This window comes from Crocodylus porosus, unplaced genomic scaffold (genome assembly GCF_001723895.1).
Source record: "Crocodylus porosus isolate Cpor-Errol unplaced genomic scaffold, CroPor_comp1, whole genome shotgun sequence".
Lineage (NCBI taxonomy): Eukaryota > Metazoa > Chordata > Crocodylia > Crocodylidae > Crocodylus > Crocodylus porosus.
In genome coordinates this window covers 752,905-765,997 of record NW_017728937.1, presented here as the reverse complement: position 1 = coordinate 765,997, position 13,093 = coordinate 752,905, and the positions used below count along the sequence as shown (strand labels likewise).

Sequence of the window (13,093 nt, the reverse complement as noted above, 5' to 3'; positions counted from 1 at the left end):
CTCAGCACCGCCCGCGTCCCCCTCTCTACATATTCATGAGCCCCGCCCGCCCCTGCTGCATATGCATGAGGCGCGCGGAGCCGCCCGTAGCCCCACCTCTCCCGCGTGTTATTAACGTCATGGCGGGCCGGGTGCGCGCGCCGCCGGCGGGGCTCCGCTGCGCCATGAAGAGGGCGGCTAGAGCGGCCCCGCGCCTGCCGTAGGTCCATGTGCTTGTAGCACCCCCGGCGGGCGGTCCCGGCCCTGCAGGAGCTGGGGCCGTAGCTCCGTCGTGCCCAGGGGCGCTCCTCGCGCGTCGCCCCGCCGCGCCCAGGGGCTGAGTGTGCGGCCTCTCCACTCTTGCACCCCTCCACACAATCACCTCCTCCATCCACAGCTCTCCCGTCCTGCTCCCCCAAAGCCTGCCCTAGCCGCAGTTTGTTGTAAAGTCAGCTACAACCAACAGAAGCTCGGGCAAGCACTTCTCAATACACTGGATGCAAAACCTTCTCTTCAGCATGCCCCCCCACCCCACCCAGCAGCCACCCATAGCAGCCACCCATATCACACCAGTGTCGGGCAACCCTCTCCCCACAACTTGTGTGTTACCCAACACCACCCCCGTGCTCCTTGCTTCTGCACCCAGAGAGGAGGCAGCACCCCCTGGAAAGTGAGGGAGAGCCCCAGTGCTTTATCTGGCTCACAGGACCAGTATAAGGACAGATGCATCCCGCTTGGATGGAGGAGTTGCTTTGGCTGCCAGTAGCACATCTCCTTCTCAATTAACTGCTGGCAGCTGGGAGGTTCCAGTAAATAACCTCCAGAAAACTAAGCTGACGGAAATGGGAGCCTAGGGAATTTCACTAGCAAGGCATCCTCCATCTGCACAAACATTAACCTCCGCTGGCTCGGAAGGGCCCCAGCCTGCCCAGCACATTCCACCTCCCCTCCCCCCCACAAGGCACAGCTCTCTTCCCCTTCTCCAAGAGCTGCAAAGACAGTTCTCAGCAAGACAGCTCAGCACTGATTCAATTAAAGAAGACAGAGAAGGAGCTCTGCATCACAGGTGATGGGAAGTGGAGCCGGAAGGTCTCCTGTAGCTCCTCTAATGGAGCACTGAGGTCCAGTAATAGGCACTAATCTGATCAGGACGCATTCCCCAGGTCGGATTAGCACGCCTTGGCAGGAACGCAGTGGGGAGAGAGCTGTAATGGAAGTGGACCCATCCATCTGCTGATCCACTTTACAGAGCTTCTCCCCCTCCTCTCCTGGCTGTTACTGATTAAAGGGTAAGAGCTACAGGCCCAAAGGTGGAACTGAAAATGACACTAATCGTGCGGAGATGGAGAAGGGGAGAAATGGCAAGATGTAGCCTCTCCCTTATGCCTCCTGCAGGGTATGGCAGAGCTGAGCTCCTGATTCCACCTGTGTCTGCAGCAGGGATGGCTGCTTTAAGTCCTCCTTGAAAGTGACAGTGGTACCAGAGGGTAGTTCTGCCCCTCCCTACTGGGAGTTAGTGCAGAGAGCCCCTGAGCTCAGCTTAAGGCTGGTCTCTATTGACTGCCTGCCTCCATTAGGCTGCTCTGAAGAGGTTAGATGGCCCTTTAACACAATTAGGGTTGCCACAGCCACCTGCAGGGGCCAGTACTCTTAATGGAAGGCAGTGAGATAAGGCTCTGGCCCCAACTCAGCATTGTGGGAAGTATCACACACACAAGTGCCAGGGATATGCACCTGGCACAAGCAAAGCCATCAGTCCCCTATGGGTGAGGGTGTTGATCTCTCTTAGGCAGATACGGCTCTTTGTCTGCGTGTCCATCCATCCCATCCCTCTTTGTTTACCCCCAGAGAAACTCCGTCCAAAGTCACTTGATTTTTAATTCAACCCATTAACCATGTGGCAGCCCAGAAATACAAAAAGAAGAAACAAATCGAAACATAAAAACACTGATAGGGCCAGAGAGCCCTTGCAGCCAGCTCCCCAACACTCCCCCCCCCCTCTTCACAGCCTATCACACAAAGGATCTCCCAAGTAACCTTCAGTGACGCGCAAAGAAAGGAAGTGTGTGCTTCCTAAACCCTCACCAGCAGGAGCTGTGGAGGATGGTAGAGCTCAGGGAGCAGGACACAGGGGAAGGAGGTGGCTGGGGCCAGGGCAGAGGCATCAGGGAAAGAACAGAGCCAAGGTCTGGTTCTAGCCAATGGAGCGGGCCCCGGTACAACACCACCCCTCCAGTCCTCCCAGCTGGACGACGGGAAACCTGGGCACAGAGAACTGGGCCTTACCCTGCTGACTAAGAACAGTGCCATTGGCACAAGGGGCGGGGCTGAAGGGAGGGCAGGGGTAGGTTCTCTAATCTGAGCCAGATGCTGAGTCCTCTGAGCTGGGGGGTGTGCTGGCGATCTCCTCCTCCTCCGAGTCCTGGGGGAAAGGATGAAAAGAGAGGGTCAACAGGTGACGCATGCAAGAGCCATGGGTACAGCAGCCAGCAGGAGGATGGGGCCCCCACCCATGAAAGGTAGTGCTGCACCTACCTCCTTCTTGCTCTCGCCTGAGGAGCTTTCATCACTGGAGACAAACTCCTTGCTCTTGAAACTTTCAGTGGTGGGCTTGACTGGGGACTTGGAAGATGGGGACTTGGAGGACACCCCCTTCTTCTCCACTTTCCCTTTCACCTGTTTCTCCTGCTTCTTCTTCTTCTTCTTCGACTTCTCCCTGAATGCAAGAGAGCCACCGGGCACAGAGGTTACCCACAGCCACCACCTGGGTCCCTCCCTCTGGGACGGTAGAGCCATGGGGGGCTTGCTCACCCCTCCTGGGGGAAGGGCCCAGGCTCCACTGCGATGGGAAGGAACAAAAGTCATTCACCACCATCTCCCTCACCTTCCCCGGGCAGAATGGGTCCTTCAAAAGGAGACGTGACTCCTTATCACTCCCACCCTCCCCTGCGTTCCCCACAGGCTGGTGCACTCACGTCCTGGAGCTCTCTGATTTGCCCCCAACACTGTATTCTTTCATGGCCTTCTCATAGTCTCTCTTGGCATCTTCTGCCTTGCGTTCCCACACCTGTTGGAAATGCACAGTGTCACAGACCCACAACAGCACAGTTTCACCCCTGCCCCCACCCAACATGCTGCTACTTCTGCACCATACACCATCCCACCCCTGACTGGCAATCTCAACTCAGCAAGCCACCCAACCACCCTCAGGTCCAGAGGATGGCATCCACCAGACACAGGCCTGCCAACACCATCTTGGCACCCCTGTTCCACCCATGCTACCCTAACCATTCAAACATGCTACCACAGCTTCTCCCAGTCCTTTACCTCTTTCTTCTCTTTGGACATGGCCTTCCAGAGCTCCCCAGCCTTCTTGGACAAGTCGGTGATGCTGATGCCAGGGTGGTCTGATTTTATCTTCTCACGACTGGCATTTAGCCAGAGCATGTAGGCAGACATTGGCCGCTTGGGGGCATCGGGGTCCTTGCTTTTCTTACCCTAGGACAGTGGAAGGGGGCAGCAACGGAGGGAGAAGGGGAAAGAGAGAGAAGCAGCATGAGATCCCCTTAGAGCTCATGGGCTCAGAGGATCTCCGCACAGCAAGGGCTGGGGTCACTCCCCAGCCCAAGCCCCATTAATAGCATGGCTAGAGTGGGACACCCCCTCCCACAGCCAGGATATCGACTGTGCCCCACCAACACAAGCCCTTTGGATGGGAATTATTCTTGATGGAGCTCTACCTGGACAGAAAGTTGCTACTAGAGCTCAGATGATGCACTGAGCTGACAGAACTGGACTGGCAAGGTTGGAGGGAGGCTACAGAGCCAGCCGGGGCTTGGCAAGTGGGCCACAAGGAGAGTCTAAGTCAGAGTCACCCCCTCTACAGACTGGTCACTGCCTTGTGGGAAGTCAGGTCAGGGAGAGGAGTTTCAGACCAGCTTCCCAGACCTCAGGGTACTCACTGGCCACATCAGTAGCATGAAGACCTGGGTCTTCACGTGCCAACAAAGGATCCCTGCAGGGCAGGAGCAAGGCAAACTAGTGAGGAGTGAAGCTGACAGCCATCCTCCCAGGACAGAGGACGTCGCTTGGTTGCAGAAAGCACTGGGGACCACAGAACCACTACATCCAACCCCCTCCCGTTTCTCTCCTCGTCTGGGCACAGCCCTCACCTCCAACTGTTTCTTGCGAGGTTTGCGCTCCCTGACAATTTTGGCCTTCTTGGCTGGTTTCTTCTCATCACGGTCACTGTCACCATCACCACTAGAGGAGCTGGCTGAGGGATGGCTGTTGAACCTGCAGGAGGAAGCATCAGCTGGGAATCAGCCCCATGCCCAGAAGAGTTATTGGGGGCGGGGATCGCAAACTCCAAGAAAGTGCTTTAGCGAGGACAAAAATGAAGGTTATCTGGGGGCATGACATAAAGAGATCACCTCTGAGAGCCTAGCTATAGGGGTAGATGCATTTTACACAGAAGCCAGCCCTTACCCAGAAAGAAGCCAGGGCCTATCCTGTCCCTGGGAACAAGCTGTAATGTCTTGTTCTGGCTCTGCAATTTCCCAATAAGGCCCTGTACCCTCCCCTCATCTTTCCCACTTGAGGGGCTCCCAAGTGAGTGCTGACCTCAAAGAGCAAGCCCCTTGGCCCATTTTCCTGCTCTCAAAGGAATCCCTCTGGCCAAGGTACAATCTAAGAACATCAGCCCTCATCAAAAGACCATTCTGAAGCACAAACCCTGACTAAAGTCAAGAGGAAAGACCAAACTTCATGCCTCATCGCAGTGCCTGGGATGAGCACAGAACATTAGAGCCCTTGTCCCAGGGTGTTAGGCACCTGCCCCCAAAGAACTTATAGGTAACTAGCTCAAGAACATTAGATGCAGACAGAACCTGCTACAGAAATACAGCCAGATCCGAGGGGAAAGATAGTAACTGCTTCCTTGCTTGTGGCAGTGCTACGATGAGAGCAGAAAGTGAAGAACCCAACTGGAGCCTCACTAGTCAGCCAAGCCACATTGCTCAGGCACTGCTTAACTTAATATTCCCTGCAACTCCTGTGAAAAGCCCCAGTAGAGGGGCAAGCAGGTCAGTCTCACATCTCCTAGAGAAGATGGCACTGACATCATCCCCTGTCAAGATTCCCTCCCACCACTGAGCCAGGATCTGTAACTGGTGAGCACTGTGAAGGGTAAGCACTTATGCCAAGCCATAGCACCCTCAACCACCACAGCCAGGCTGGCACTGGTAGCACCACTTAGGCCATGCCAAGAGGATATCAAGGGACACGTGCCTACCCATCCACCCAGAAATAGGAACAGACCCCTCCTGGCCCCTACTCACTCCTCTGCCACATCATCATCCTCCTCCCCAGGGTTGAATGACTCATCTGGAAGAGAAAGCATACAAGTCAGTCCGACTGCTGGGGGTCATGGCAGGCTGGGCAGGAGGTACACAGCACTGGAAGCTCTCAGGAGGCTGGGAAAGGACCAAATAAAGAAGACAGGACCTCCCCACTTCCCACCACTAAGACTGAGTCAATAGTCCCAACCACCCACAGCAAGGAGGCAGAATCTCCCAGGTCTGAGCTAGGGAGAGCTCTCAGCTGCAAGGAGAAGAGCACTAGGAAGCAGCCAATGCTGCTGTTGCCTCACCTGCCCACCCTACCCAGAGGCAGGGCCCTCACCTGTCTCTTCCCCAGACTCATCGCTGCTGTCATTGGCATTCTCCTCACGGATCTTGCCCTCTTCCTTCATCCTCTCCAGGTAGGCATCATGCTGGTCCTCATCTGAATCAGCATATTCATCGTAGCTCTGCTTGATGTCCTGGAGCACCATGGGGAGGCAGTGAGTGCTGCTCTCCACCCTTTCCCCCTTCCCACCCTCAAAAAGGGGCAGACAGACACTCTCCTCCCCACCCTAGCATGCGGAAAACCTAGAACTACAACTCCCAGCATGCTCCTGGGCACTGCCCTGACCCTAGGAGTCAACTCCACGCATGGTGCCCCCAGCACTCTGAGCAGAGGCGGCATGCAGTCCACAGACGAATGTCAGCACACATCCAGTGTGCCCCTCGCTCTGGGGATGGTGCAGGGAACACCAGTGGTGTGAACTGGGGTAAGTGAAGCCCACTCAAGGGGGAAAGCAGGGAGCAACAGCCCCCCCTTCCCTCTTATGGCTCATGCATGGTTATGAGGGTTAGTAGGGATCACCACAGCCATGCACAGGAAACCTGCACCAGGAGGAGGAGGAGGAGGAAGAAGAGGGGAATCGGACGGACCTTTTTCTTCTACAAGGGCAAGGAAAGAAGAGAAAATGAAATAGAGGCCGAATCTGGAGCAGAAGAAAGAAGCCCTGGCCCAGCCCAGCCCCCCCCCCATGCACCCCTGGCCAGTCGGGGAGCAAGTCCAGAGCAGTAGTGGGAAAGGGGGGCCAGGCCAACCCTGCCATCCCTGCCCCCACCCTGCCAGTACCTCCTTGTGTCCTCGGTTCTTGATGTTCAGTTTCTTGGCATTGACAAAGTCAAAAAGCTTCCCATACTCTTCCCTGCAGGACCAAACAGCAGTCACAAGAAGGCCAGGCCCAACACTCCCCCAATCAACACACCACTGGTAGGCCTACAGCATATGTGGGGCACAGCCAACTACCTGAGGGAGGAGGGCACTGTGGCAAGGGAAAGGAGCCCATCCCAGGAGGCATGGGACATCAGTAATGAGTCACCCAGGGAGCTGGAGGAGGGGGGAGCTGTGAGGGAATGGAAGAGGATGGCTGCTTGTGCACCTATAGGATCTTAGCAAGCCGTCAGCATTTGGTTGAGGCACAATTACCTCTCTATGCTCCTGAAGATGTACCATATGCAGTGGTGGCTGAAGGATGAACAGATGCTGGGACAGGGGTAGGATGCTCACCGTTCTATGCTGCTGAAGGTGTACTGTGTGGCCTGCTTGGTCTCAATCTCAAAGTCAAAGGAGCGGGTGGTAGTGGTCCCACGGGCAAAGTTGACAAAGGAGATCTCGTCGAAGCGGATGTGCACAGGGGGCTTGTGCACATAGATGAACCCACGCTCCAGTGGGTACAGCAGCCCTGAGCTGGCCTTGTAGGAGCAGGTGATACACTGGGCCCCTGAGTGCCTGTGCAGGCCAAGGAGGGGACACACAGCTGGGTTATACACCTAAAGGGTCCATGTGCAGGCACTTGCACACAGTCCAGTCATACAGGGGCTATCCCCACTCTCCCCAAACACTCGCATGGTCAGCCACAGCAGGATAAGAAGCCTCAGCTGTTGGCACTGAGGCAGAAGCCCTCCCCCTCCCCCATCACATTTGAAACCCTTCTCACAGGCATCTCTACGTCACAATGTTAGAAGAGAGAGCTTAGTACCACTGTCTTGGGCAGCACAGCTTATGGATCATTGAAATCTCTCCCATGGGAGCAGCTCTGAGTCTCCTCAGAGCAAGAGCGGGCAAAAATCTGGCCCACAGGACCCCTAAAAAATTTAGAAAGTATTTATTTGCTCCTGGCTGCCTGTCAAAGACAACAGGCACTGGGCAGTAGAACCCAGGGAGAGCTAGCAGCGGGAGGCAGGAGCCCAGCCATACCCACCCCCAGTTATTTCCCTGCTTCCTGCTCTCACCCTGCTCCAGCACCACATGGTACTCCTGGCTTCATGGCCAGACAGGGGAGCACATGGCCCTGGTGGTACAGGGATGTATGCCTGCATGTAGACAGGGGCAGAGTGTGTGTGTTCATGTGCGTGTGGGATTTGCCCTGTCCCCATACCCCACCTTCACACTGCCATACACAAACCCCAGCCACCCTCCCTCTACACAGTCCCCCAAGAACCCCATACCCACGCAACCCCCCACATATCCACACCCACATGCTCACAGCCCCCAACAAACCTATACCCACCCCCCACAATATACAAGTGTAAGACTTCAATTTAAACTATTGTGCAATCACTTGTATGCACACTACACAAACACATGTAAACCAAGGCAAAAATGGTTTTTGAAATCAAATTAATGGATGTTGTACATCTTTGCTTTTTAGAATATAATTTGGTATTTTTCTGGTTCCAAGATGGCAAAGCCCCCCCACTGAAAGGAGTATTTCTGGGAACATGGGAAGGGACTTCTGGTGGCAAAGATCAGAGCTTAGAGGGCGGGATTTCCAGTCCCAACATGGCAACCAGGCACAGGGCACCTATCAAGGGGCGGGGCTACCCATGCAGCCCTCAACAGCTTGCTAAAAATCGGTAAGCAGCCCTCCACCTGAAATAATTGCCCACCCCTGCCTCAGAACCAGTCAGTCCCACCTGACCTGGGACAAACTGAAACCATCACCCCCTAGAAAGAAGTTATACAAACCATTCCCTGTCCTCCTATGCTAAGCAGCCCCCGTACTCTGGGGCCAGACCAGAGTCAGTCTCAGTCAGGCAAAGCCTACCATCCCATTCCCCATGCCCCAAAACAATGGGTCTTCCTGCTGCAGGGTCCAACACCCACTCCCCCCAGCACACACTATGCCTCACCCCTGAAAGTTGCCAGGTACAGTGATCTTGCGGTTCACTAGCGCTTTCATGACCCGGCTGACCATCTCGTACAGGGAACCGGACATATTCTTTGTGAGCCGGCCCTCAAATCGCTTTTCCACCTCCTCCCTAAGGGGCAGAACAGAAAGTCATCAGTAAGAAGAGAGGTAAGCCTGAACCCACAGACACCCAAAGAGGCCCAGAAGATTTTGTACCAACAGAGAAACCAAATCACAGAGGCCTCAGCACATGGTAAAAGCAGGACCAGTGAGAAGACTAGGGGAAATAAGACAACCACATCTGCTCCCAGAACACCAACAGAATGATGGCCTGGACATATGGCACATTAACACCAATATAAAATGCCACTAGTGTCCAGACCACAGACTATAAGTGATCTCTGGACAGATGCTGCAGTAAGCACTATTACAGTGCCTCACCACAAGGTGTCAGGTAAGGATGCCACAGCCAGTTTGCATTGAACCAACTGCTACGCTGTGATACCTGAGGACACAAGACATCTACACCAATATATTTTACTGAGGTTTTCCCAGAATAGGATTATAGTATATTACACCAAGTAAAGGGGGGAGAGGGGTGTCCACTCCTTTCTTCTAGCCTCCACACATCAAGAGGCCACCCCCCCCAGCAGCTCCAAAAGAGTCTGTGAATCAGAGCCATATGGGTGAGGATCACTAGGCTCTTGGACCAAGCAGTCAGGGTCCTATAAGATTGATGAAAAACTGAAGCTTCCTGCCATAAACAAGGTAAAAGCAGCAGGAGCAGACAGACTCTGGCTGGGGCACTAAGCAGGGCTGCAAAGTGTAGGGGAAGGATGCTCACTCATTCATGTTAAGAGTCAGAGAGATGTCCTCATCCTTGGAGAACAGCAGGATCAGGAAGTGGTAGCGCGTCTGGCCCTGCTTTATCGGAGGGTCCAAGCTGATCTGGAGAAGCAGCCAAGTACAGGGTGAGGTGAGGGATGTCCACAATCTTCCTATTCCACCCCCAACCTGGAGCCCAGTCAGTCCCTCCTGACTTTGGGCCAGACTGAAACCAGTACCCGCAGAAGGGGAAAGGCCCCACATCCTTCTCACAACTCTCTTGAGCTGACCAGCATCCTTTTTGCTCTGTGGTCAGACTGGAGTCAGAGTCCTCTGGAAGAGCAAAGCTCAAAATTCTATTCCCCGCTATGCTGCCCCAAACCCCTATTTCCACAACAACATGAGGGCTCCTCCCTCTTCACCAGGCTCTCCACCCTGATCACACCCCATATCCTGACCCAAAGGAGATTTACTGGGTCTCTGAAGTTAGTTCAAAGCTTAAGAGACCAGGGGATGAGCTGTCTGCACTCTGGGAAAGGAGGGCTGCTCACCACAAAAAACATCTGCCGCTGGTCCTTGTGGGGCAGTAGGAAGAGCCGCAGCACAGTGGTGTAGGGAATCTTATAGTCAAACGTCTTCCCATGCAGATGCAGAAAAGTGGGGTAAATGCGGATATCATAGCGACCACGTGGCGTCAGGCACTGCAACTCCCGGAATATGCAGATGGCGTCCCCAGTTGCTTGGATGACATCTGCCTTGGACAGCACGTTCTGGGCAAACGCCTATCACATACGAGGGAAAGAAGGAAAGGAAGTGGGATTAGCAGAGGCTTCCCCTCACCCCTGCCCTGCCTGCCAGCCCTCCTGGCCTGCACGTACCTCCACAGGGTCCACACCATCCTCCTGTGTGGGAGGGACGTAGAAGCGCACCTCCATGAGGGACACCTCAGCATCATCATTTTGATGGAACTCCAATGTCACTTCGTTCTTGCCCGTTGTGCACTGTGACACGTTGCTGAGAGGGATCTCAAACACTGGCTGCTCCCCAATGTCAAAGGAGAGAAGCTGGCCTGCACAGAGCAGTGGAAACCAAATAGATTGGCAGGAGTCACCAGACTGCCCCATGTGGTGGATCCCAGCCAGTGCCCTCGCATGAGTGGGTTCACCTTTCATTGATCTTTTCTGCTCAACCATGGCCAAAAGCAAAATGCCTCTGCTCAAAAGGGCAAAACAGCAGGTTCCTCTCTCTTAGCTTCACTCTTGCCAGCATGCAACATTTGCAGGTAGGGCCAAAAGTTTCACTGCAGCACCACAGACGTGCCCCAATTCTACTCCCTCCCATCCAACTTCTCCCCAGCTCACCTCCAAACCGCACGGTTCCCCAGTTCCACCCTTTTACACATAGGTCCTTCTCTGCCAGTTCCAGGCGATAGTGGGATTTAAAGAAATCTGAGAGTTTGTCAAACTCCTAAGTGGGAGAGAAAACATAGATGAAAAGTGATTATGAACCTCTGGCTTGAACCATATCCCTTACCCCAACTCATAACAAAGCTCTAGACTTCCTTCCTCTCCAAGAGGACAGACTAATGTTAGTACCCCAGCAATGTCCCTGGGGTGATGACAGAGCAGCTGAAGGAGACTCCAGCAGAAATACCCATCCAGGAGGTAGCCCGATTGTAATCTGTAGCGCTTACCAAAAAGCACAGCGTAGACCAGAGGTGGGCAAAATGCAGCCCACCATTCTATCCAGCCCACGAAGCCCATAAAAAATTCAGAAAATTAATATTTATCTGCCCCTGGCTGCCTGTCATGCAGCCCCCAATGGCTTGCCAAAACTCAGTAAGTGGCCCTTCGCCCAAAATAATTGCCCGTCTGTGGGGTAGACCCTGTTATTATATTGAAGGGTCAACAGGGAGGAGATGTTACCAGTCCTGAGTCTTTGCTGGACAGCTCATAGGGGAGAGAAACAGGCTCAGAAAGCACTGGCAGCTAACACAGAAAAGCTGAGAGCCAATGGTCACAACAAACTGTATGGTCCAGGAAAAGGATGCAAAGACGGTAGGAGGAAGGGGTGCGTGACTAGAATCCAACAAGATGCAACACTCATGAGGGCATGAGCTGCACTGGAGCTACATGCCAGGCATCCAGCAAGAAGCTAAGAGACCATTAGCTCATCCTCTTGAGAAGGCAGGAGGTCTCCCCCACTAGGACACCAGCTGCCACCTCTGACCCTGGTCACTATCACAAGAAGGACTCACCGATTCCCTGAAACCATCATACTTGTAGACGTGGCCATTTTTGGTAAGCAGTTTGAGACCATGACCCAGCGCCACACGGCGCCAGACACCCTCCGCCAGCTCCGAAGCCTGGATGTTGTCCACTTTGCCTGTCTTACTGTTCTTGAAGATCACACCTTGGCGACTCAAGCGCAACCGCCCATCATTCTGGCAGGAAGAAACACAGAGGTTGGTGGGCTGGAGCCAGAACCTCCCCCACACAGGCCGTAGCCCATGTGCAAGATATGAACAAAGTGGACAGGGCCAGAGAGTGCTCCCTGAATCACTCGTAGAAGCCAACCATCGTCCTACATTTGAGCCAAGGAGGCCTCACTACCGCTTCTTTTGAAAATAAGACTGTGTGCATCTTGCAGGTCAGATGTAACATACCAGCAACCCCCACTCCCTGGGCAAGAGGCACCCCAGAATCAACCATTCCTCATCCTCCAACAATGACTCCCACAGGAGCGCCATGGTTTGGGACACAACCAACCGAACTGGCACTGTGTGCCCTCCATTCACACCCTGTTTTGGCTTAAAAAACAACTAACCATTTGAGACAAGAACCCTGCTCAGCCGTATTTCACAGGCACATGAGTCAGTTGGGAACATTTGCGGGAACTGTGGCCACACATTCAGATGTCCCAGGACTGAAATAAGTTAGCTTATGAAGCTTAAACCCCTGCATACACATGTGGTCAACCAACAAATGGACACACCTCAATCTTAAGTTTTTCATGCAAGCCAGATCCCACGCTGCAAATCACTCAAGTCATGGACCCCTCACACAACCCCCACAACATGATTCAGAAGCGTAGGACAGAAAGTTATGAGTCCTCCCTAGCCCAGATAAAATCCCAGTTGGGAACGCAGGTAGGTTTCTGGGGCTAAGGCCCCAGTTCCATGGACAGCCTTAAAGCCCTTTATTACCCACAGATGCTAAACTGAACAGGGTCTGATCACGTTGTGCCTCGTCTGAAAATAAGTCAGCCCCAACCCCAGCCCCGAGCGCTGGTGTCAGCATGGACTCCAGGATGCTACCTCCCTCCAGATAAACAGGGAGAGGGTCTCGAATTTAAGGGCCTAACACAGGGCAAACCTCCTGAGCCTTAAGCACACAGTAAAAGAAAGGCAGGCGGGAAGCTGGGCCATGCGCCCCAGGCCCCTGCAGCAGGTGCCATGTGGTACCCCCCTCCATTGTGCCCTGCAGCTGTCCACCTCGGCCTGGGGGAGACCCGGGGTCCCCCGCCCCCTGCCACGCTCACCATGGACCCCTTCACCTCCTGGTAGATCTCGTTGAACTCCAGCGTGTCGGCCATGGTGGCTCCTGTCTCCTGCGGCCCGCGCCCGGCTGGCAGGGCAGCGCCTGGGGCGCCTCGGGCGGCAGGACCCGATGGGGAGGACGCCCAGGGCGGTTAGCGCCCCGGTGCAGCCGGCAAGCACCAGTCGTCGGCTGAGCCGGAGGCACCTGGCGGCGAAAAAGTAGG

At 54.4% G+C, this 13,093-nt stretch overlaps 1 protein-coding gene across 1 annotated transcript; it reads right to left on the bottom strand.

Moving 5' to 3' along the window:
- Nucleotides 1-1,837: 1,837 nt before the first annotated feature.
- Nucleotides 1,838-13,059, bottom strand: SSRP1 (structure specific recognition protein 1). The gene is made up of 16 exons (XM_019547207.1): nt 12,872-13,059; nt 11,589-11,774; nt 10,693-10,798; nt 10,210-10,400; nt 9,883-10,113; nt 9,351-9,454; nt 8,508-8,636; nt 6,883-7,104; nt 6,448-6,520; nt 5,662-5,800; nt 5,319-5,364; nt 4,152-4,275; nt 3,307-3,477; nt 2,955-3,046; nt 2,515-2,695; nt 1,838-2,401 (listed from the first exon to the last, which is right to left on the bottom strand). The coding sequence occupies exons 1-16, from the start codon at nt 12,923-12,925 to the stop codon at nt 2,333-2,335; spliced, it is 2,118 nt and encodes a 705-aa protein (XP_019402752.1). The 5' UTR covers nt 12,926-13,059; the 3' UTR covers nt 1,838-2,332.
- Nucleotides 13,060-13,093: the final 34 nt, after the last annotated feature.

Coding starts and splice junctions, on each gene's coding strand:
- SSRP1 (XM_019547207.1), bottom strand. CDS start 12,925: ATGGCCGACACGCTGGAGTTCAACGAGATCTACCAGGAGGTGAAGGGG. Junction 9,455..9,882: donor AGCGGCAGATGTTTTTTGTG/GTGAGCAGCCCT, acceptor CTGCTTCTCCAG/ATCAGCTTGGACCCTCCGAT. Junction 8,637..9,350: donor CTGACTCTTAACATGAATGA/GTGAGCATCCTT, acceptor TCTGCCCCTTAG/GGAGGAGGTGGAAAAGCGAT.